This window comes from Bombina bombina, chromosome 7 (genome assembly GCF_027579735.1).
Source record: "Bombina bombina isolate aBomBom1 chromosome 7, aBomBom1.pri, whole genome shotgun sequence".
In the NCBI taxonomy this organism is placed as follows: domain Eukaryota; kingdom Metazoa; phylum Chordata; class Amphibia; order Anura; family Bombinatoridae; genus Bombina; species Bombina bombina.
This window is the reverse complement of record NC_069505.1, coordinates 544,378,762-544,402,371: the sequence shown is the minus strand read 5'-3', so window position 1 is coordinate 544,402,371 and position 23,610 is coordinate 544,378,762. Positions and strand designations below refer to the sequence as shown.

The 23,610-nt window shown below is 41.7% G+C and overlaps 1 protein-coding gene across 1 annotated transcript in view; it reads left to right on the top strand.

Moving 5' to 3' along the window:
- The window catches only part of LOC128636524 (zinc finger protein 585B-like), a 101,334-nt gene that overhangs the window by 73,408 nt on the left and 4,316 nt on the right, over positions 1 to 23,610 (top strand). The window contains exons 10-11 of the mRNA XM_053689523.1: positions 13,401 to 14,375; positions 17,051 to 17,140. Of these exons, the coding sequence (XP_053545498.1) occupies positions 13,401 to 14,375; positions 17,051 to 17,140 (1,065 nt within the window). The remainder of the gene's footprint in view (positions 1 to 13,400; positions 14,376 to 17,050; positions 17,141 to 23,610) is intronic.

The following is a 23,610-nucleotide window of genomic DNA, read 5'->3' as shown; positions in this document are numbered from 1 at the left end:
GGACTATAAAAAATAAATGGCACCTTTATACCCTAATGGCCGGGGCACTCACCACCTCTTATGACCCAGGCCCACAGAGAAACCGCTTCGTCTCCTGCAACCGACGGTCAGGAAAGAGGAAGATAATGAGGCCACACCCGGTCACATGGAGTGCCATGCAGGACCGCCCCTGCAGCCGAGACAAACCGCGCCAAACTAAACAGACTGCACAGTTAATCAAAACAAAAGAAGAACCCGACTGTTCGCACATTGCCAGAGCCACATCTCACATATTTTGCAGCAAAAAAACACATTAAAGCAATCATGTATAAATCCCCCCCTGTTCAATAATCCCCTTCCAGAGATATTAACCCTTGATTCTATACAGGTAAAGGAGTCACACTGTGACCCTGTCTTCTTGTGTTATCATAAATGTATAAAAAAATGAAACAATCTTACCAGAATCTATGCCATGGAACAGGAACACGGCCTCTCAAGTTTGACAGTGTTGTAGCATCTTTCCTGACATGGACTTGAGTGGTAGAAAGCAGGCAGTGAAACTTGTCAACACTGATTGCTTAAGAAGCTGTTAATACAAGTCTGGATGGTTTTGCAGAAAGACTCTCCCTGCATCTCCAGACCCTAACATTCATCAGTGCTCTCACTGAGAGGCTGACAAGACTACTTAAAACTCCAGTCCATTTCGAAGAGTACTACCCTCCATAAGAGACTACTCCAAATCTTCCGACACTTCTCCATCCTCCTGTGACGAAAGGCAAAGAATGACTGGGGGATGAAGGGAGTGGGGGAAGTATTTAAGCCTTTGGCTGGGGTGTCCTTGCCTCCTCCTGGTGGCCAGGTTCTGTATTCCCACAAGTAATGAATGAAGCCATGGGCCTCTTTTTATCAAAGTCTGGCGGACCTGATCCGACAGTGCGGATCAGGTCCGCCAGACCTCGCTGAATACGGAGAGCAATACACTCTCCATATTCAGCATTGCACCAGCAGCTCACAAGAGCTGCTGGTGCAACGCCGCCCCCTGCAGAATCGCGGCCAATCGGCCGCCAGCAGGGGGGTGTCAACCCGATTGTACTCGATCGGGTTGAATTGCGGCGATGTCTGTCCGCCTGCTCAGAGCAGGTGGACAGGTTATGGAGCAGCGGTCTTTAGACCGCTGCTTCATAACTATTGTTTCTGGCGAGCCTGCAGGCTTGCCAGAAACACGGGGCCTCAAGCTCTATCCGGAGCTTGATAGATATGCCCCATGGACTCTCCTCATATTAAGATGGAAAGTACATATTATATTTGGTCTTTATCTCAACTTTTTTTTAAGTCCCTTTAATGAAGCAGTTATAATGGGTTAAAGTGAGGGGATGTGCCTTTACATGGAGGTCAATGTGGGACTGTATATATATTTATGTGTTAATATGTATATATACACACATAAACACATAAATATTAATGTATATAAGCATATACATATTTATTTATTGCTGCCCAACGCTGGGCAATTTGCCCTCTGCGCTGCGCTAGGTGGTTTGCTGTGGCTGCCGGCATAAAAACGAGGCACCCATTGGAGCCTATGGAAGCACGCTCTTGTGAGCGATTGGCTTTCGGCAATGCAAACGCTAGGTCGCATTCACATTGCTCCGCACCTGTAATACCAGAGCACATTTACGTGCTTTGGCATTACTGAGTAGAGCACAACTATTGCGCTTGCGTAATCTAGCCCTATGTTATTACATTTTATCCTGTTCCTGCAGCTCTTTTCAAATCAGTTTTCCTGTTTTAATTGCTTAAAGAAGCTTAATGAAGCTCCGCCTCCTCATACTGGGGGCTGCCATCTTGGAGCTCAGGTATTCTCACAGCCTGTGACAGAAGCAGCGCCCACTCACAGATCAGTAATATTTACCACATTTGCTTGGAGTTAGTGTGCATTTTTTACATGGTTTTACAGATACACAAAATATATTTAAAAAAGCTTTCAATGATAATAAATAGCAATGCTGCAGCTGCAAAAATGTACAGCTCCTGCTTTGTATCATGCACCCTAACCTGAAGCACTTTATAAAGTTGTCAAAAAGTTTACAACCTCTATATGTAAATGCACACTGCGTCTGTCACAGGCTGTGAGGATATGTGAGCTCCAAGATGGCAGCGCCAATTATGAAGAGGCGGAGCTTCAATATCTGTCTGGCACCTTTAAGCTATTAAAACAGGAAAACTGATTTAAAAAATAGCTGCAGGAACAGGATGAAATGCAATAAAATAGTGAGCAGTTACTATTATTTTGTAGTTGTGCATTTAAAGGACTATTTAAAGAGTAAAATTGCACAATCAATACAATTCATAATAAAAGGACAATGCAAAAGCACTTAGTTTGGATTTCAAATAAGTAGATTTTTGTCTGACAAATATTAAAGTTTGTTACATTTTCCATCTCCATGGATCATGTGACAGCCATCAGCCAATTACAAAATGCATATTCGTATATAGCGTAAATTCTTGGACATGCTCAGAAGGAGCTGGTGCCTCAGAAAGAGTGCAGATAGAAACATTATGTACATTTAGATAATGGAAGTAAATTGGAAAGTTGTTTAAGATTGTGTGATTTATCTGAATCATGAAAGTTTAATTTTAACTTTACTGTTCCTAAAGTGATGGTAAATCCAAATTTTTTAAAACGCTAGGATTCACGGTCACAACAAATAAAGGGGACTTTCAGTCATGAAGTATAAAATACTTCATGCTGAAAGTTATTTTATTTATCTGCAGCGTTCTTCACGCTGAGCACTTTAGGCCGCCCACGGCAGAAAGCTATTTCTTTCCTATGACATGGAGAGTCCACAACGTCATTCCAATTACTAGTGGGATATTCAACTCCTGACCAGCAGGAGTAGGCAAAGAGCATCCTAGAAAAGATGTTAAGTGTAAATTCCCTTACCCATAATCCCCAGTCATTCTCTTTGCCTCTGTCAATGGAGGTTGTGCGAAGTTGGTGTCTGAAGATTTTAATCTTTTTATGGGTACTTTTCCCTGCAAGCAAGGATTGGGGTCTAGCTGTTTCCACGTCAATCTCTTGAGTAAGAGTAGTGGTGGCTTTTAGCAGTTAAAAGGTGGCGAGGATGTCTTTGCTTTTCTTTTAACACTTTGCTTCCCCTTTGTAGAAAGACAGAGTTAGTTACTATGTTCTTTCTTTTCCTACAGGTCCATGACAGGGAGAGAAGTGCCTGCCACACCTATGGATCAGCATCTATCATGCAGTTGGATCTAAGGTAAGTGCCTTTGCCTTCTAGGTACAGAAGGACAGCAGCACTTAAGAGGTTAACCCTCTTTTTCAGATCCTTTTTTCTGGGACATAATAATCCTTATTTTTTTAAGGATTCATATGGAGACAAGATATTTGGCACACTTAATTCAGTATGAGACAGATGTAAGGGGTTAATGGTAAAAGATATCTTTTATTATTTAACCTGTGGCTATGGGCTATTAAGGGCTTATTTGTGTTTTAAACGGAATAGTCTATCACTTTGCACATTTTTTTCACTTAGAAGAAATATTGCGCAGTTTATTTTAGCCCCGGTCACGTGACGCCTGCACTTCCGGTTTAGCGGAGTGGTGCCGTTGAAACCACAAAAAGCATTTGCTACAGAGGAGAGAAAATCCAGCTCTTCTCGTGTCAGCTTTATTAACATCATCTACCCGGATCGTTTAAGAGGAAAGGATCTCTTCAAGGAGTCTGTTTTTTCCTCTTACTAGTGGGGTATTTCTTTTGGTGGTAGGAGCCTCAGGCAATCTGAGGTTGTTTCTAAAAGCTACCTTCTATGGTTATTGTTAAGGGACACTCAGGTTATATTAAATTTTCATGATTTTAAACAACTTTCCAATTTACTTCCATTAAAAAAAATGTGCACAGTCTTTTATATTTACAATTTTTGAGTCACCAGATCCTACTGAGCATGGGCAAGAATTCACAGACTATACGTATATGCATTTGTGATTGGCTGATTGCTATCACATGGTACAAGGGGAGTGGAAATATACATAACTTTGAAATTTGTTATAAAAAAATCTACTACTCATTTGAAGTTCAGACTAAATGCTATTGCATCGTCTTGTTATCTTGCATTTGTTGATTATGCAAATCTAATGTGTTGACTGGTCCTTTATTAAAATTTGATATTTAATTTTCATTGATAATTATTTGAATTTAAAATTGCTTAATTTTATTTTTCATTTCCTTAATTTTGCCATTACTTGTGGGACTTGTTACCTCATAGCCATGGACTCAGAACAGGATCAGTCCATCTCTATGGATAAATGTTTACTTTGTTTAGAGGCCCAAATTGTTCTGCCTATGCAATTGTGCTCCTCTTGTTTAACCAAGACTTTCAAATTTAAGGACAAAAACACTAGCTGTGACATGTGTGACATGCCTCAGCTTTCTCCTCAAATGTCCCAAGCCTTATTTGTTTCTAATATTGTGCCTTCTAGGTCCTCTCATCCATCTAGGGGTGTTTATTTACCTGGGGATTTTGTCGCTCATATTTCTTCTGCAGTAACAGCGGCTTTGTCAGCTTTCCCTTCATCAGGTAAGCGTAAGAGAAAATCTAAACATCTGCCTGATAGTAAGACTTCTGACTCTAGGTCTGCATTAACCAATATTTTACAGATGTCTGATGAGGAGAATACTTCAGTAGCTTCTGAAGATGAGATCTCAGACTCTGACACTTTAGCAGAAAAATCTTCAGAATCTGAAGAGGTTATATTTAGATTTAAGCTTGAACACCTCTGGTTACTACTGAAAGAGGTTCTAGCTAATTTAGACAACTCTGAACCTTCGGTTGCTGTAAACTCCACAAAGTCTTCTAAATTGGATAGAGTTTATGATACCCCATCTTCTGAGGAGGTTTTTCCTGCCCCAAGGAAGATGTCTGAAATTATTGCTCAGGAATGGGATAAGCCAGGGGTTCTTTTTTCCCCTTCCCCTTTTTTTAAGAAGATGTTTCCTGTTACTGACTCTTTTCATGACTAATGGCGCACTGTTCCTAAAGTAGAAGGAGCAATTTCTACTCTTGCCAAGAGAACTACTATTCCTATAGAGGATAGTTGCTCTTTTAAGGATCCAATGGATAAGAAGCTAAAGGCTTAATTAAATAAGATGTACATACATCAAGGATTACAGTGGCAACCTGCAGCGAGTATTGCCACAGTTGCAGCATCTTATTGGTGTGATGCCTTTGTCCGATCTTATTTCAGAGGAAACTATGGTAGAGGGGATCCAAGATAGGGTCAATGCCCTTAAACTGGCCAATACTTTTATCTGTGATGCAAACATGCAGATAATTAAACTGGGAGCTAAGATGTCTAGCTTCACTGTACTAGCTCGCCAAGCTCTGTGGTTAAAATCTTACGCCTAGATTTAGAGTTCTGCGTTAGCCGTCAAAACCAGCGTTAGGGGGCCCTAACGCTGGTTTTGTCCTACCGCTGGTATTTAGAGTCGTGTAGGTAAGGGTCTAACGCTCACTTTCCAGCCGCGACTTTTCCATACCGCAGATCCCCTTACGCCATTTGCGTATCCTATCTTTTCAATGGGATCTTTCTAACGCCGGTATTTAGAGTCTTGGCTGAAGTGAGCGTTAGAAATCTAACGACAAGACTCCAGCCGCAGAGAAAAGCCAGGAGTTAAGAGCTTTCTGGGCTAACGCCGGTTCATAAAGCTCTTAACTACTGTGCTCTAAAGTACACTAACACCCATAAACTACCTATGTACCCCTAAACCGAGGTCCCCCCACATCGCCGCCACTCTTACATTTTTTTAACCCCTAATCTGCCGACCGCACACCGCCGCAACCTACATTATCCCTATGTACCCCTAATCTGCTGCCCCTAACATCGCCGACCCCTATATTATATTTATTAACCCCTAATCTGCCCCCCCCAACATCGCCGCTACCTTACCTACACTTATTAACCCCTAATCTGCCGACCGGACCTCGCCGCCACTATAATAAATGTATTAACCCCTAAACCGCCTCAATCCCGCCTCGCAAACCCTATAATAAATAGTATTAACCCCTAATCTGCCCTAACTAACATCGCCGACACCTAACTTCAAGTATTAACCCCTAATCTGCCGACCGGACCTCGCCGCTACTCTAATAAATGTATTAACCCCTAAAGCTAAGTCTAACCCTAACCCTAACACCCCCCTAAGTTAAATATAATTTTTATCTAACGAAATAAAATAAATCTTATTAAATAAATTATTCCTATTTAAAGTTAAATACTTACCTGTAAAATAAACCCTAATATAGCTACAATATAAATTATAATTATATTGTAGCTATTTTAGGATTAATATTTATTTTACAGGCAACCTTGTATTTATTTTAACCAGGTACAATAGCTATTAAATAGTTAATAACTATTTAATAGTTACCTAGTTAAAATAATTACAAAATTACCTGTAAAATAAATCCTAACCTAAGTTACAATTAAACCTAACACTACACTATCAATAAATTAATTAAATAAACTACCTACAATTATCTACAATTAAACCTAACACTACACTATCAATAAATTAATTAAATACAAATACCTACAAATAAATACAATTAAATAAACTAACTAAAGTACAAAAAATAAAAAAAGAACTAAGTTACAAAAAATAAAAAAATAATTTACAAACATTATAAAAATATTACAACAATTTTAAGCTAATTACACCTACTCTAAGCCCCCTAATAAAATAACAAAGCCCCCCAAAATAAAAAAATGCCCTACCCTATTCTAAAATACAAATAGAAAAGCTCTTTTACCTTACCAGCCCTTAAAAGGGCCTTTTGCGGGGCATGCCCCAAAGAATTCTGCTCTTTTGCCTGTAAAAAACCCCATACAATACCCCCCCCCAACATTACAACCCACCACCCACATACCCCTAATCTAACCCAAACCCCCCTTAAATAAACCTTACACTAAGCCCCTGAAGATCTCCCTACCTTATCTTCACCACGCCGGGTATCACCGATCCATCCAGAAGAGGCTCCGAAGTCTTCATCCTGAAGAGGTCCATCATCGGGCTGAAGAGGTCCATCATCCGGCTGAAGTCTTGATCCAAGCGGGGGCTGAAGAGATCCATCATCCGGCTGAAGTCTTGATCCAAGCGGGGGCTGAAGAGATCCATCATCCGGCTGAAGTCTTCTATCAAGCGGCATCTTCAATCTTCTTTCTTCCGGATCCATCTTCATCCCGCCGACGCGGAACATCCATCCTGGCCGACGACTTCCCGACGAATGACGGTTCCTTTAAGGGACGTCATCCAAGATGGCGTCCCTCGAATTCCGATTGGCTGATAGGATTCTATCAGCCAATCGGAATCAGCCAATCAGCCAATCGGATTGAACTTGAATCTGATTGGCTGATTCCATCAGCCAATCAGAATTTTCCTACCTTAATTCCGATTGGCTGATAGAATCCTATCAGCCAATCGGAATTCGAGGGACGCCATCTTGGATGACGTCCCTTAAAGGAACCGTCATTCGTCGGGAAGTCGTTGGCCAGGATGGATGTTCCGCGTCGGCGGGATGAAGATGGATCCGGAAGAAAGAAGATTGAAGATGCCGCTTGATAGAAGACTTCAGCCGGATGATGGATCTCTTCAGCACCCGCTTGGATCAAGACTTCAGCCGGATGATGGATCTCTTCAGCCCCCGCTTGGATCAAGACTTCAGCCGGATGATGGATCTCTTCAGCCCCCGCTTGGATCAAGACTTCAGCCGGATGATGGACCTCTTCAGCCCGATGATGGACCTCTTCAGCCCCCGCTTGGGCTTGGATGAAGACTTCGGAGCCTCTTCTGGACGGATCGGTGATACCCGGCGTGGTGAAGATAAGGTAGGGAGATCTTCAGGGGCTTAGTGATAGGTTTATTTAAGGGGGGTTTGGGTTAGATTAGAGGTATGTGGGTGGTGGGTTGTAATGTTGGGGTGGGGGGTATTGTATGTTTTTTTTACAGGCAAAAGAGCAGATTTCTTTGGGGCATGCCCCGCAAAAGGCCCTTTTAAGGGCTGGTAAGGTAAAAGAGCTTTTCTATTTGTATTTTAGAATAGGGTAGGGCATTTTTTTATTTTGGGGGGCTTTGTTATTTTATTAGGGGGCTTAGAGTAGGTGTAATTATCTTAAAATTGTTCTAATATTTTTATAATGTTTGTAAATTATTTTTTTATTTTTTGTAACTTAGTTCTTTTTTTTATTTTTTGTACTTTAGTTAGTTTATTTAATTGTATTTATTTGTAGGTATTTGTATGTAATTAATTTATTGCTAGTGTAGTGTTAGGTTTAATTGTAACTTAGGTTAGGATTTATTTTACAGGTAATTTTGTAATTATTTTAACTAGGTAGCTATTAAATAGTTATTAACTATTTAATAGCTATTGTACCTAGTTAAAATAAATACAAAGTTGCCTGTAAAATAAATATAAATCCTAAAATAGCTACAATATAATTATTATTTATATTGTAGCTATATTAGGGTTTATTTTACAGGTAAGTATTTAGCTTTAAATAGGAATAATTTATTTAATAAGATTTATTTTATTTCGTTAGATAAAAATTAAATTTAACTTAGGGGGGTGTTAGGGTTAGGGTTAGACTTAGCTTTAGGGGTTAATACATTTATTAGAGTAGCGACGAGGTCCGGTCGGCAGATTAGGGGTTAATACTTGAAGTTAGGTGTCGGCGATGTTAGGGAGGGCAGATTAGGGGTTAATACTATTTATTATAGGGTTTTTGAGGCGGGAGTGAGGCGGATTAGGGGTTAATAACTTTATTATAGTAGCGGTGAGGTCCGGTCGGCAGATTAGGGGTTAATAATTGTAGGTAGGTGGCGGCGACATTGGGGGCGGCAGATTATGGGTTAATAAATATAATATAGGGGTCGGCGGTGTTAGGGGCAGCAGATTAGGGGTACATAGGGATAACGTAGGTTGCGGCGGTGTACGGAGCGGCAGATTAGGGGTTAAAAAAAATATGCAGGTGTCAGTGATAGCGGGGGCGGCAGATTAGGGGTTAATAAGTGTAAGGCTAGGGGTGTTTAGACTCGGGGTACATGTTAGGGTGTTAGGTGCAGACTTAGGAAGTGTTTCCCCATAGGAAACAATGGGGCTGCGTTAGGAGCTGAACGCTGCTTTTTTGCAGGTGTTAGGTTTTTTTCAGCTCAAACTGCCCCATTGTTTCCTATGGGGGAATCGTGCACGAGCACGTTTTTGAAGCTGGCCGCGTCCGTAAGCACCGCTGGTATTGAGAGTTGCAGTGGCGGTAAATATGCCTCTGTGCTCCCTTTTTGGAGCCTAACGCAGCCATTCTGTGAACTCTAAATACCAGCGGTATTTAAAAGGTGCGGGGGAAAAAAAGCACGCGTAGATAACGCAGCCCTTTGGCCGCAGAACTCTAAATCTAGCCGTGTGTCTGCTGCTGTTTCTTCAAAGGCCAAGCTCTTGGCTTTACCCTATAAGGGTAAGACTCTGTTTGGACCTGGTCTATCAGATATTATTTCTGAGATTACGGGTGGAAAGGGATCTTTCCTTTCTCAGGACAAGAAGAATAGACCTAGGGGTCAACAGTCTTCTAATTTTCGTTCCTTTCGCAAATTTAAGGGACAGAAGTCCTCATCTTCCTCTTCCAAGCCTGACCAATCCAGGTCCACTTGGAAATACAGTCAGCCCTGGAATAAGGGAAAACAAAACAAAAAGCCCACCGCTGACTCTAAATCAGCATGAAGGGTCTGCCCCCGGTTGAAGTTTTGATCAGGTGGTGGGCAGGCTTTCTCTTTTTCGACAGGCTTGGATACACGATGTCCCAGATCCATGGGCTGTGGGCATAGTATCCCTGGGTTACAGGATAGGATTCAAGTCTTGCCCTCCAAAGGGCAGATTTCTGTGGTCAAGATTATCCTCAAACCAGGTAAAGAAGGAGGCCTTCTTAATTTGCGTAAAGGACCTATCCTCCCTGGGTGTCATTGTACCAGTTCCTCTAAGAGAAGAAGGTCTAGGATTCTATTCAAATTTATTTGTGGTTCCCAAAAAGGAAGGAATGTTTTGTCCCATCCTAGATCTCAAGTGTCTCAACAAATTCCTCAGGGTTCTATTGGCCCAGGAGGGTCAGTTGATGACGACCATAGACCTGAAGGACACGTACCTACATGTTCCCATTCACAGGGATCATCACCAGTTTCTCAGATTTGCTTTTCTGGACAAGCATTTCCAGTTTGTTGCCCTTCCGTTTGGTCTGGCCACGGCTCCCAGAATATTCACAAAGGTTCTGGGAGCGTTATTGGCAGTAATCAGATCCCAGGGAATTGCTGTGGCGCCTTATCTAGACGACATTCTGGTTCAGGCGTCAACTTTTCAACTAGCCCAATCTCATACAGAGATGCTGTTGTCTTTTCTACGTTCCCAGGGGTGGGAACAATAATAGATTCCCTGTCCATGAAAATTTTGCTGATGGAGGTCAGAAAATCCAAACTTCTTGCTTCCTGCAGTTCGTCCATCAGTGGCTCAATGCATGGAGGTGATTGGTCTGATGGTGGCATCCATGGACATCATTCCTTTTGCTCAGTTCCATCTGCGACCACTGCAACTTTGTATGCTCGGTCAATGGAACGGAGACCATTCGGATTTATCACAGAGAATAAATCTGGACCCTCTAACAAGAGACTCTCTCTCGTGGTGGATGTCACAGGAACATCTGTCTCGGGCACTTGCTTTCTGAGACCTTCCTGGGAGATTATGACTACGGACGCCAGCCTATCAGGCTGGGGAGCTGTTTGGGTTCTCTGAAGGCTCAGGGCCTGTGGTCTCGGGAAGAGTCCTCTCTTCCCATAAACATCTTGGAGTTGAGAGCTATCTTCAATGCCCTATCAGTGTGGCCTCAACTGTCTTAAGTCCGGTTTATCAGATTCCAGTCGAACAACATCACCTCAGTGGCTTACATCAACCACCAAGGAGGAACTCTGAGTTCCTTAGCCATAAAGGAGGTGACTCGCATTATGCAGTAGGCAGAAGCCCACTATTGTCTTCTATCTACCATCCACATTCCAAAACAACTGTGAGGCAGATTTTCTGAGCAGACAGACCTTTCATCCTGGGGAGTGGGCTCTCAATCCGGAAGTGTTCTCTCAGATATCCCTCAGGTGGGGGGTTCCAGAGTTGGATCTGATGGCGTTGCGCCAAATGCCAAGGTTCCAAAGTACGGTTCGAGGTCAAGAGATCCTCAGGTCGTTCTGATAGATGCTCTAGCGGTTCCTTGGAGGTTTTCTCTGGCATATCTGTTTCCTCCGTTTGCTCTCCTTCCACAAGTCATTGCTTGTATCAAACAGGAGAGAGCATAGGTGATCCTAATAGCTCCTGCATGGCCTCGCAGAATCTGGTTCGCGAATCTGGTAAGGATATCATCTCTACCTCCTTGGAGGTTACCTCAGAGGAAGGATCTTCTAATTCAGGGTCCTTTTCTCCATCCAAACCTAGATTTTCTAAAGTTGACTGCATGGAGATTGAATGCCTAGTCCTGTCTAGACTTGGTTTTTCTGAAGCGGTCATTGAAACTATGCTTCAGGCTCGTAAACCTGTTACTCGCAAGATTTACCATGAGATATGGCGTAAATATCTTTATTGGTGCGAATCTAAGGGGTTCTCCTGGAGGCGGGTGAGGATTCCCCGGATTTTGTCTTTTCTTCAGGATGGCCTGGAGAAGGGTCTATCAGTCAGTACTCTAAAGGGTCAGATTTCTGCATTATCTATCCTTTTGCACAAATGTCTGCCAGACTTACCAGATGTTCAAGCCTTTGTTCAGGCCCTGGTTAGAATCAAGCCTGTGTTTATACCTGTTGCTCCCCCGTGGAGCCTTAATCTAGTTCTTAAAGTTTTATAGCGGGCTCCGTTTGAGTCAAATTGTTATCTTGGAAGGTTTTGTTTCTTGTTGCTATTTCTTCCGCTTGCAGAGTGTCTGAGCTTTCAGCTCTGCAGTGTGATTCCCCGTACCTTATTTTTCATGCTGATAAGGCAGTCTTTCGTACTAAATTGGGTTTTCGACCTAAGGTTGTTTTCGGATCTAAACATTAATCAGGAAATTGTTGTTCCTTCTATTTGTCCTAATCCTTCTCATAAGGAATGTCTTTTGCATAACTTGGATGTTGTATGGGCTCTAAAATTTTACTTACAAGCTACTAAAGATTTTCGGCAATCTTCTGCCCTGTTTGTTGTTTTCTCTGGAAAGCGTAAGGGTCAGAAGGCCACTCCTACTACTCGGTACCTCTGGTTGAGAAGTTTGATTTGTTTGGCTTATGAGACCGCTGGACAGCAGCCTCCTGAGAGAATTACAGCTCATTTCACTAGGGCTATCTCCTCTTCTTGGACTTTCAAAAATGAAGCTTCTGTGAAACAGAGTTGCAAGGCGGCAACATGGTCCTCTCTGCATACTTTTTCCAAATTCTACAAATTTGATACTTTTGCCTCGGCCGAGGCTTCTTTTGGGAGAAAGGTTCTTCAAGCGGTGGTGCCTTCTGTTTAGGTTCTCCTGCCTTTTCCCCCCCACCATGTTTATTCCGTGTCCTCTAGCTCGGGTATTGGTTCCCACTAGTAATTGGAATGACGTTGTGGACTCTCCATGTCATAGGAAAGAAAACAAAATTTATGCTTACCTGATAAATTTATTTCTTTCCGGACAAGGAGAGTCCACGACCCCGCCCTCTTTTTAATTATAATTCAGCAGTTTTTTTGAGTTAACCTCAGCCACCTTTTCACCCTTGTGTTTCTTCTTCTTCCATTTTCCTTTGGCTGAATGACTGGGGATTATGGGTAAACGAAGTTACACTTAACAGCTTTGCTGGGGTGCTCTTTGCCTCCTCCTGCTGGCCAGGAGTTGAATATCCCACTAGTAATTGGAATGACGTCTTGGACTCTCCATGTCCAGAAAGAAAGAAATTTATCAGGTAAGCATAAATTTTGTTTTTTCAGTGAGGTGATCTTAGCCAATAGCGTGCTAGCTATTCGACATAATGCCAGTTGGGCCGCACGCCTATTGGCTAAGAGGTGGAAACGTCACCTCATTGAAAAAATAGCGTTCTGCTGTGGGTGGCCAGAAGCGCTCAGAGCGGCGAACGCTGCAGACAAATAAAGGAACTTTATACTTCAGGACTGAAAGTCCCCTTTATTTGTTGCACTGGTAAATCCTAGCATTTCACAAAGGCTAGTATTTACCGTCACTTTAACCTAATCAAATTAACAAATGAATACAAAATGTGTCTATTAATTAATTTACTTTGTCTATTTAATAGAGAAACTAAATTAAATAATTTTGCAAGCCACGAAAATTAAATCGACCATGTCCCTTAAACATATTTTTTAATTCTTCTTGTTCAGAAACATTTGTGGCCAGAGCAGAAGAACCTGAAGCCAAGTATGTGGCTCGTCCAACAAATGACAGTTTCTTTCAAAGTGGAGAAAGTCATAAACAAGATCCCTTTAAACTGAGTACGTATAGTTCATTAAGTCAATTTGAATATGAAACAAACAATCTTATAGTAAACCAGATAGAAGACCTAAATCACTTACAGGAGAAGCGCTGTGAATCCAACCCTCATGAAGTTGGTATCAACAATGATAAAAATATTTTAGCGGAACAGAAGGAACATGTTTGTAGTGAATGTGGAAAAGGCTTTGATAACAAGAGACATTTTAATAATCATCTGAGGAACCACAGAGGAGAGAAACCATTTGTATGTGGTACATGTGGAAAAGCGTTTTCATGCAACTCTCATCTTGTTATACACCATAGAACCCACACTGGAGAAAGACCCTTTGTGTGCAGTGATTGTGGAAAAGGTTTTATTAGTCGTTCAACTTTGCACAATCACAATAAAATCCAGACTGGAGAATTTACTTGTACCATATGCGGCAAAGCCTTTCATTGCCGCTTAGCTTTTGCTAACCACAGTTTGATTCACACAGGAGATCAGCCATTGGCTGGTTCTCACTTAGGTCACAAACCGATACACTCCCCTGAGGAGTCTTTTGTTTGCAAGGAATGTGGTAAATGCTATAAAAACCGTTCATCTCTAAGAGTTCATAAAAAGATACATTGTAATATGCGACCATTTGTGTGCTTTGTATGCTCTAAAAGTTTTAGTTCAAACTCACATCTCGTTCTGCACATGAGATTACATACTGCAGAGGAACCCTATACGTGTTCTGAATGTGGAAGAGAATTTTTTCAAATCTCAGAATTTGTTGAGCACATGAGATCACATATGGCAGAGGCGCCCTATGTTTTCAGTGATTATGGAAATGACTTCACAATTTATGCAAGTCTTACCTCTCATCGCAGAAGTGACCCAGGTGAGAAACCACTTCATTGCACAAAGTTTGGCACAAAATATACTTCACAAAACATACAGATAATGAGCAGGACATTATGGAAGATATGGATTCACCAGTGATATATACATAACTACACTATAAGGTTTGTGTAGGATCCCACATGATTTTGTAACATTGGTAAGTTGTGGGATTTAGAGCAACCTAAAAATAGCTGTAGACAGTAGATAGCATGTTGCAAAACATAAAATCTATTAAGAAATTTAAGTTCCTGTTCTATCATGATTCTATTTTCTTGGCTCATCCTATTAGCACTCACCATTGAAAACTTCCATTTTAAGTGGGACAAACCATATTGCCTCTCATCACCTTTTTAGGTTAAAGGAACATGAAACTCCAAATTTTTCATTCATGATTTAGGTAGAACATACAATTGACTCCTATTTAACATAATTTTGAATGTGATTGCTTAATTCTGAACACAGCTACATCCCCAGTTATAAAAGGGTGTTCACACTTATGCAACCATATTATTTTATTTTTTATTTCCCTTTACCTAAAAGATTTCAGTTTGTTTTTCAATTGAGTTGTACAGTTTATAGGTCACATTAAAGGTGGAAAAAGTTCTGAAATGATTTATCTTTGTCTCATTTTTTTACATCACAGAAACCTGATATTTTAACAGGGGTGTGTAGACTTTTTATATCCACTGTATATGTAGCCACCAATCAGCAGCTAGGACCTAGGTTCTTCGCTGTTCCTGAGCTTGCCTAGATAAACCTTTCAGCAAAGGATAACAAGAGAAGGAAGCAAATTAAATAATACAAGTAAATTGGAAAGTTTTTTAAAATGGTATGTTCTGTCTAAATCATGAATGTCTAATTATGTCTTTACTGTCCCTTTAAACAAAGTTCACTTCTTTTTATAGTTCAGCATTCTTTTTGACCATATACTAAATGCAGGATATATTTCTCTGCCCACTTTGTTTTCTCACTGGATCTGATTCACCCATAATTTATACATGTATATGTTGTTTATGTTTTTATGAGCACATCATTTGGTCATGGGGTCTTTTTTTATCTTATAATTGAGGGAACTACTTTACCTTTTTTTTTTTTGTCTTGAATGTCGCAATTCCCATACTTTTTCTTCTTTATGTACATGAGTGGATTGTTTGTGCCCAGGAGACGTATTATTCCCTGAAGCCTGATTCAGCAGCATACTGCTGTTTCCGTGCGAGCCTTCAGTAAACTTAAGTTAAGAAGCAGCGGTCATAAGACCGCTGCTCCTTAACTTGTCCGCCTCCTTGGAGGTGGCGGACAGCGATCATCTGATCAGATACAATCTGGATGATTGACACCCCCTGCTAGCGGCTGATTGGCTGTGAATTTGCAGGGCGCGGCATTGCATAAGATTTTCACTAGAAATGCTTGTGCAATGATAAATGCCAACAGCTTATGCCGCCCGACAGTTAATAAATCTACCCCCAAGTGGAGAAAAAGCATTTAAAGGGACAGAAAACCCCAAAAATAATTTTACTGATTTGGAAAGAACATACAATTTTAAACAACTTTCCAATTTACTTATATTATCAAATTTGCTTCATTCTCTTGTTATCCTTTGCTGAAGAAACAGCATTGCACTACTGGCAGCTAGCTAAACACATCTAGTTAGCCAATCACAAGAGACAAATGTGTGCAGGCACCAATCAGCAGATAGCTTCCACTAGTGTAGGATATGTGCATATTCTTTTTCAACAAGGGATATCAAGAGACTTAGGCCTCTATTTATCAAGGTCTGTCGGACCTAATCCGACAGTGCGGATCAGGTCCGACAGACCTCGCTGAATACAGAGAGCAATACACTCGCCGTATTCAGCATTGCACCAGCAGGTCACAAGAGCTGCTGGTGCAACGCCGCCCCCTGCAGACTCGCGGCCAATAGGGGCCACGTACTCGATCGGGTTGATTTCCGGCGATGTCTGTCTGCCTGCTCAGAGCAGGCAGACAGGTTACGGAGCAGCGGTCTTTGTTACCACTGCTTCATAACTGCTGTTTCTGGTGAGCCTGCAGGCTCGCCAGAAACACGGGGCATCAAGCTCCAGTCGGACCTTGATACATATGCCCCTTAGACAGTCATGCCTTTGTTAGTGTTATACTTGGCAAAAAGGTTGTATTTCTTCTTCCTTTCTGTTAATATATATAAAGTATTTTTTTTTATAAGAATATACTTGTAAATCCTGTATATCCCTTTTCTCCCTCCCTAGCTATTTTTTAATTGCTTTGGCAATTGTTCATTAGTGAGTACTGATAGGGTGAGACAAGAAAGATAGTAATGCAATCCTAATTACCATAATTTTCTCTTATTTGTTCAATTCCCCCAGATTCACTTATCAGCAACCCCCGCTTTCATTTTATTGCTTATTGAGCTATAGTATAAAAATAACGAGCTGTCTATGTGCATGAAACACATAAAATGGGGAAGGTTACGGTTACTGTTGAAGGAAGACAATTTTTGATAGTGAGTACTAGTTAGGCAACTGGGACAAGAAAAAGCAAATTGATGAATGTGGAATTAAATTTCTCCTGATCACATTTTATTGTATAAATAGAACTATTGCATTAAAACAAGTCACGGTTCCATTGCTCCAAGATTTGTGTTGTGACATTTTTATTTTTTTTACTTTTTTTCCCCAGGAAATCTCTCTTCCGGAGATGACAACACGAAAAATGAATCAAATTCAGCACCTTCTTTAGATGCTGTTTTAGATGAAGGTGAAGTAAAAAGTAAGTCAAGTGAATTTGGAAATCAATTTCGATGAGGTCAAAAACGATAGTATTTTATATTCATTTAGCCCCTTTGCTTGCGGGAATTTCAGAGAAAAACTTGCTCAAAATACTGGAGAATATTTACCATTTTAGCTATCACTCCATTTAAACAGAAATAGAGCATTCCTTTTTTTTTGTTTACCTATCAAAGCTATATATATATATATATATATTTTTTTTTTTTTTAAAGTAGAAAACCCAAGGCCAATTTTGGTAGATTTCATGCCACTGTTTCACCATCAAATGCGACCATATAGAAAAACAGTTGTTTACCTTTTTACAAACTTTCTCACTGAAATCATAACACAAATGCTTTTCAGCACAGAATATCAAGAGAATAAAACAAATTAGATAATAGAAGTAAAATAGAAAGTTGTTAAAAATTGCATGCTCTTTCTAAATCATGAAAGAAAAAAATTAGGATTCATGTCCCTTTAATTAGCTAGCTGGTAAGGGAAATAGTATTGTAATTTAGGGATTATCCTCTCACCTCCCTGATCCCTCCCAAATAGCTCTCTTAGCCCTCCCCACTCCTCACCACCATTGTAGGTACTGGCAGACAGTCTGCCAGTGTGTAGTTTATGGCTTTTTAAATATATTTTTCCCCTGCAGTGTAGGGATCCCTTCTCAACCCTCCCATCTCCCTAATAGCTCTCTAACCCTCCCCCCCCCCCACTAGTGGCAGCCATCCGGCACCAAGGGAGTGTCACTGTCTGTAACAATTTTGCACCTAAGGGGGTGGGTGGCACGTGCCAGCAAGAAGAACCCACAAGGGTTCAAGACTGGCACTTCAGATCATCTCATGTAAATTGCATCTAAATATTCCACAGTAGAAGATGCAATGCTTTAAAAGTTTTAGGCTTAGTGCCTCTTTGAGGTAACATTAAAGGACCAGTAAATACATTAGATTTGCATAATCAGCAAATGAATGATAAAAAGACAATGCAATAGCACTTAGTCTGAACATCAAATAATAGTAGATTTTTTTTCTGACAACTTTCAAAATTATGTCTAATTTCCACTCCCCCTGTATCATGTGACAGCCATCAGCCAATCACAAATGCATTTTTCTCCTGTTAAGTGTAGTCAGTCCACGGGTCATCCATTACTTATGGGATTATAACTCCTCCCTAACAGGAAGTGCAAGAGGATCACCCAAGCAGAGCTGCTATATAGCTCCTCCCCTCTACGTCATACCCAGTCATTCTCTTGCACCTAACTAATAGATAGGACGTGTGAGAGGACTGTGGTTATTAAACTTAGTTTTTATTTCTTCAATCAAAAGTTTGTTATTTTAAACGGCACCGGAGTGTGTTGTTTTTTCTCAGGCAGCATTAGAAGAAGAATCTACCTGAGTTGTGTATGATCTTAGCGGACGTAACTAAGATCCATTTGCTGTTCTCGGCCATTCTGAGGAGTGAGGTAACTTCAGAACAGGGGACAGCGGGCAGGGTTCTCCTGCAAAGAGGTATGTTGCAGTATATTATTTTCTAAGGAATGGAATTGACTGAGAAAATACTGCTAATACCGATGTAATGTAAGTACAGCCTTAAATGCAGTAGTAGCAACTGGTATCAGGCTGATATGTATGTATGTTGGCACTGAAGTATTTCTGGGGAATGGCACTTCACTGGGAAAATACTGTATACATATAACTTATAGCCTTTTCTGCAGTAAAAGCGACTAGCAACAGGCTTTTTAATAACATTTCATATATTTATATTTAAAACGTTTACTGGCATGTTAATCGTTTTTTCTCTGAGGTACTTGGTGAAAAATTTTATGGGCATTATTTTTTCCACATGGCTATCGTTTGTTTTGAATAAAATCAGTTTACTGAGCTTCCCCACTGTTGTGTTATGAGTGGGAGGGGTCTATTTTGGCGCTTTACTGCGCAGTAGAAATTCAGTCACAAGCCTTCCTTGTTTTCCCTGCACGATCCAGGACGTCTCTATAGAGCTCAGGGGTCTCCAAAACTAGTTTTGAGGGAGGTAATCACTCACAGCAGACCTGTGAGACTGTGCTTTGACTGTGATAAAAACGTATATATTTTTATTTGTTATCCGTTTTTTGATATTAAGGGGTTAATCATCCATTTGCTAGTGGGTGCAATCCTTTGCTAAATTAATGCATTTAATGTGAAAATTTGGTTACTATAACTAATCCGGTTCATTGTTATTACAACTGTGACAGTTTTGTGTGCTTCTTAAAGGCACAGTAACGTTTTTTATATTGCTTGCAAATTTATTTGAAAAGTATTTTCCAAGCTTGCTAGTCTAATTGCTAGTTTGTTTAAACATGTCTGACACAGAGGAATCTCTTTGTGCAGTATGTTCAAAGGCCAATGTGGAGCCCAATAGAAATTTGTGTACTAATTGCATTGATGCTACTTTAAGTAAAAGCCAATCTGTACATGTCATGAAAATTTCACCAGACGAGGGGAAAGTTATGCCGACTAACTCTCCTCACGTGTCAGTACCTGCATCTCCCGCTCAGGAGGTGCGTGATATTGTGGCGCCAAGTACATCAGGGCGGCCCTTACAAATCACTTTGCAAGACATGGCTAATGTTATGACTGAAGTTTTATCTAAATTGCCAGAACTTAGGGGTAAACGCGACCACTCTGGGGTGAGAACAGAGTGCGCTGATAATACTAGGGCCATGTCTGATACTGCGTCACAATTTGCAGAACATGAAGACGGAGAGCTTCATTCTGTGGGTGACGGATCTGATCCAAATAAACTGGATTCAGACATTTCAAATTTTAAATTTAAGCTTGAGAACCTCCGTGTGTTACTAGGGGAGGTATTAGCGGCCCGGAATGATTGTAACACGGTTGCAATCCCAGAGAAAATATGTAGGCTGGATAAATATTTTGCGGTACCGACGTGTACTGACGTTTTTCCTATACCTAAAAGACTTACAGAAATTGTTAACAAGGAGTGGGATAGACCCGGTGTGCCTTTCTCACCCCCTCCTATATTTAGAAAAATGTTTCCAATAGACGCCACCACACGGGACTTATGGCAGACGGTCCCTAAGGTGGAGGGAGCAGTTTCTACTTTAGCTAAGCGTACCACTATCCCGGTGGAGGATAGCTGTGCTTTTTCAGATCCAATGGATAAAAAGTTAGAGGGTTACCTTAAGAAAATGTTTGTTCAACAAGGTTTTATATTGCAACCCCTTGCATGCATTGCGCCTGTCACGGCTGCGGCGGCATTCTGGTTTGAGTCTATGGAAGAGACCATTAGCTCAGCTACGTTGGATGAAATTACAGACAAGCTTAGAGTCCTTAAGCTAGCTAATTCATTTATTTCTGATGCCGTAGTACATTTAACTAAGCTTACGGCTAAGAACTCCGGATTCGCCATTCAGGCGCGCAGAGCGCTGTGGCTTAAATCCTGGTCAGCTGATGTGACTTCTAAATCTAAATTGCTTAACATACCTTTCAAGGGGCAGACATTATTCGGGCCCGGTTTGAAAGAAATTATCGCTGACATTACTGGAGGTAAGGGCCATGCCCTGCCTCAAGACAGAGCCAAACCAAGGGCTAGACAGTCTAATTTTCGTGCCTTTCGTAACTTCAAGGCAGGAACAGCATCAACTTCCTCCGCTCCAAAACAGGAAGGAACTGTTGCTCGCTACAGACAGGGCTGGAAACCTAACCAGACCTGGAACAAGGGCAAGCAGGCCAGAAAACCTGCTGCTGCCACTAAGACAGCATGAAGTGAGGGCCCCCAATCCGAAAGCGGATCTAGTGGGGGGCAGACTTTCTCTCTTCGCCCAGGCTTGGGCAAGATATGTCCAGGATCCCTGGGCGTTAGAGATCATATCTCAGGGATATCTTCTGGACTTCAAAGCTTCTCCTCCAAAAGGGAGATTTCATCTTTCAAGGTTGTCAACAAACCAGATAAAGAAAGAGGCGTTTCTACGCTGTGTACAAGATCTTTTACTAATGGGAGTGATCCACCCGGTTCCGCGGTCGGAACACGGACAAGGGTTTTACTCAAATCTGTTTGTGGTTCCCAAGAAAGAAGGAACCTTCAGACCAATCTTGGATTTAAAGATCCTAAACAAATTCCTAAGAGTTCCATCGTTCAAAATGGAAACTATTCGGACAATCTTACCCATGATCCAAAAGGGTCAGTACATGACCACAGTGGATTTAAAGGATGCCTACCTTCACATACCGATTCACAAAGATCATTACCGGTACCTAAGGTTTGCCTTCCTAGACAGGCATTACCAGTTTGTAGCTCTTCCCTTCGGGTTAGCTACTGCTCCAAGAATCTTTACAAAGGTTCTGGGTTCTCTTCTGGCGGTACTAAGACCGCGAGGAATATCGGTAGCTCCGTACCTAGACGACATTCTGATACAAGCGTCAAGTTTCCAAGCTGCCAAGTCTCATACAGAGTTAGTACTGGCATTTCTAAGGTCACATGGGTGGAAGGTGAACGAAGAAAAGAGTTCTCTATTGCCACTCACAAGAGTTCCCTTCTTAGGGACTCTTATAGATTCGGTAGAAATGAAAATTTACCTGACAGAGGACAGGTTAACAAAACTCCTAAATGCTTGCCGGGTCCTTCATTCCATTCCACACCCGTCAGTGGCTCAATGCATGGAGGTAATCGGCTTAATGGTAGCGGCAATGGACATAGTTCCCTTTGCACGCCTGCATCTCAGACCACTGCAATTGTGCATGCTAAGTCAGTGGAATGGGGATTACTCAGATTTATCCCCTATGCTGAATCTGGATCAAGAGACCAGAAATTCTCTTCTATGGTGGCTCTCTCGGCCACATCTGTCCAAGGGGATGCCCTTCAGCAGACCAGATTGGACGATTGTAACAACAGACGCCAGCCTGCTAGGTTGGGGCGCTGTCTGGAATTCCCTGAAGACTCAGGGATCATGGACTCAGGAGGAGAGTCTCCTTCCCATAAACATTCTGGAATTAAGAGCAGTTTTCAATGCCCTTCTAGCTTGGCCTCACCTAGCAACTCTGAGGTTCATCAGGTTTCAGTCGGACAACATCACGACTGTGGCTTACATCAACCATCAAGGAGGGACAAGGAGTTCCCTAGCGATGATGGAAGTCTCAAAGATAATTCGCTGGGCAGAGTCTCACTCTTGCCACCTATCAGCGATCCACATCCCAGGCGTGGAGAACTGGGAGGCGGATTTTCTAAGTCGCCAGACTTTTCATCCGGGGGAGTGGGAACTTCATCCGGAGGTCTTTGCCCAAATACTTCGGCGTTGGGGCAAACCAGATCTGGATCTCATGGCGTCTCGCCAGAACGCCAAGCTTCCTTGTTACGGGTCCAGGTCCAGAGACCCGGGAGCGGTTCTGATAGATGCTCTGACAGCACCTTGGGCCTTCAACATGGCTTATGTGTTTCCACCCTTCCCGATGCTTCCTCGATTGATTGCCAGGATCAAACAGGAGAGAGCATCGGTAATTCTAATAGCGCCTGCGTGGCCACGCAGGACCTGGTATGCAGATCTAGTGGACATGTCACCCTGTCCACCTTGGTCTCTGCCTCTGAGACAGGACCTTCTAATTCAGGGTCCTTTCAAACATCAAAATCTAATTTCTCTGAGGCTGACTGCATGGAGATTGAACGCTTGATTTTATCAAAGCGTGGATTTTCGGAGTCAGTAATTGATACCTTAATACAGGCTAGGAAACCTGTTACCAGGAAAATTTACCATAAAATATGGCGTAAATACTTACATTGGTGCGAATCCAAGAGTTACTCATGGAGTAAGGTTAGGATTCCTAGGATATTGTCTTTTCTACAAGAAGGTTTAGAAAAGGGTTTATCTGCTAGTTCTTTAAAGGGACAGATCTCAGCTCTGTCCATCCTTTTACACAAACGTCTGTCAGAAGTTCCAGACGTTCAGGCTTTTTGTCAGGCTTTGGCCAGGATTAAGCCTGTGTTTAAGACTGTTGCTCCGCCGTGGAGCTTAAACTTAGTTCTTAACGTTTTACAGGGTGTTCCGTTTGAACCCCTTCATTCCATTGATATCAAGCTGTTATCTTGGAAAGTTCTGTTTTTAATGGCTATTTCCTCGGCTCGAAGAGTCTCCGAGTTATCGGCCTTACATTGTGATTCTCCTTATCTGATTTTTCATTCAGACAAGGTAGTTCTGCGTACTAAACCTGGGTTCTTACCTAAGGTAGTCACTAACAGGAATATCAATCAAGAGATTGTTGTTCCATCATTGTGCCCTAACCCTTCTTCAAAGAAGGAACGACTTCTACACAATCTGGACGTAGTCCGTGCCCTGAAATTTTATTTACAGGCAACTAAAGATTTTCGCCAAACTTCTTCCCTGTTTGTCGTTTATTCTGGACAGAGGAGAGGTCAAAAGGCTTCTGCTACCTCTCTCTCTTTCTGGCTTCGTAGCATAATACGTTTAGCCTATGA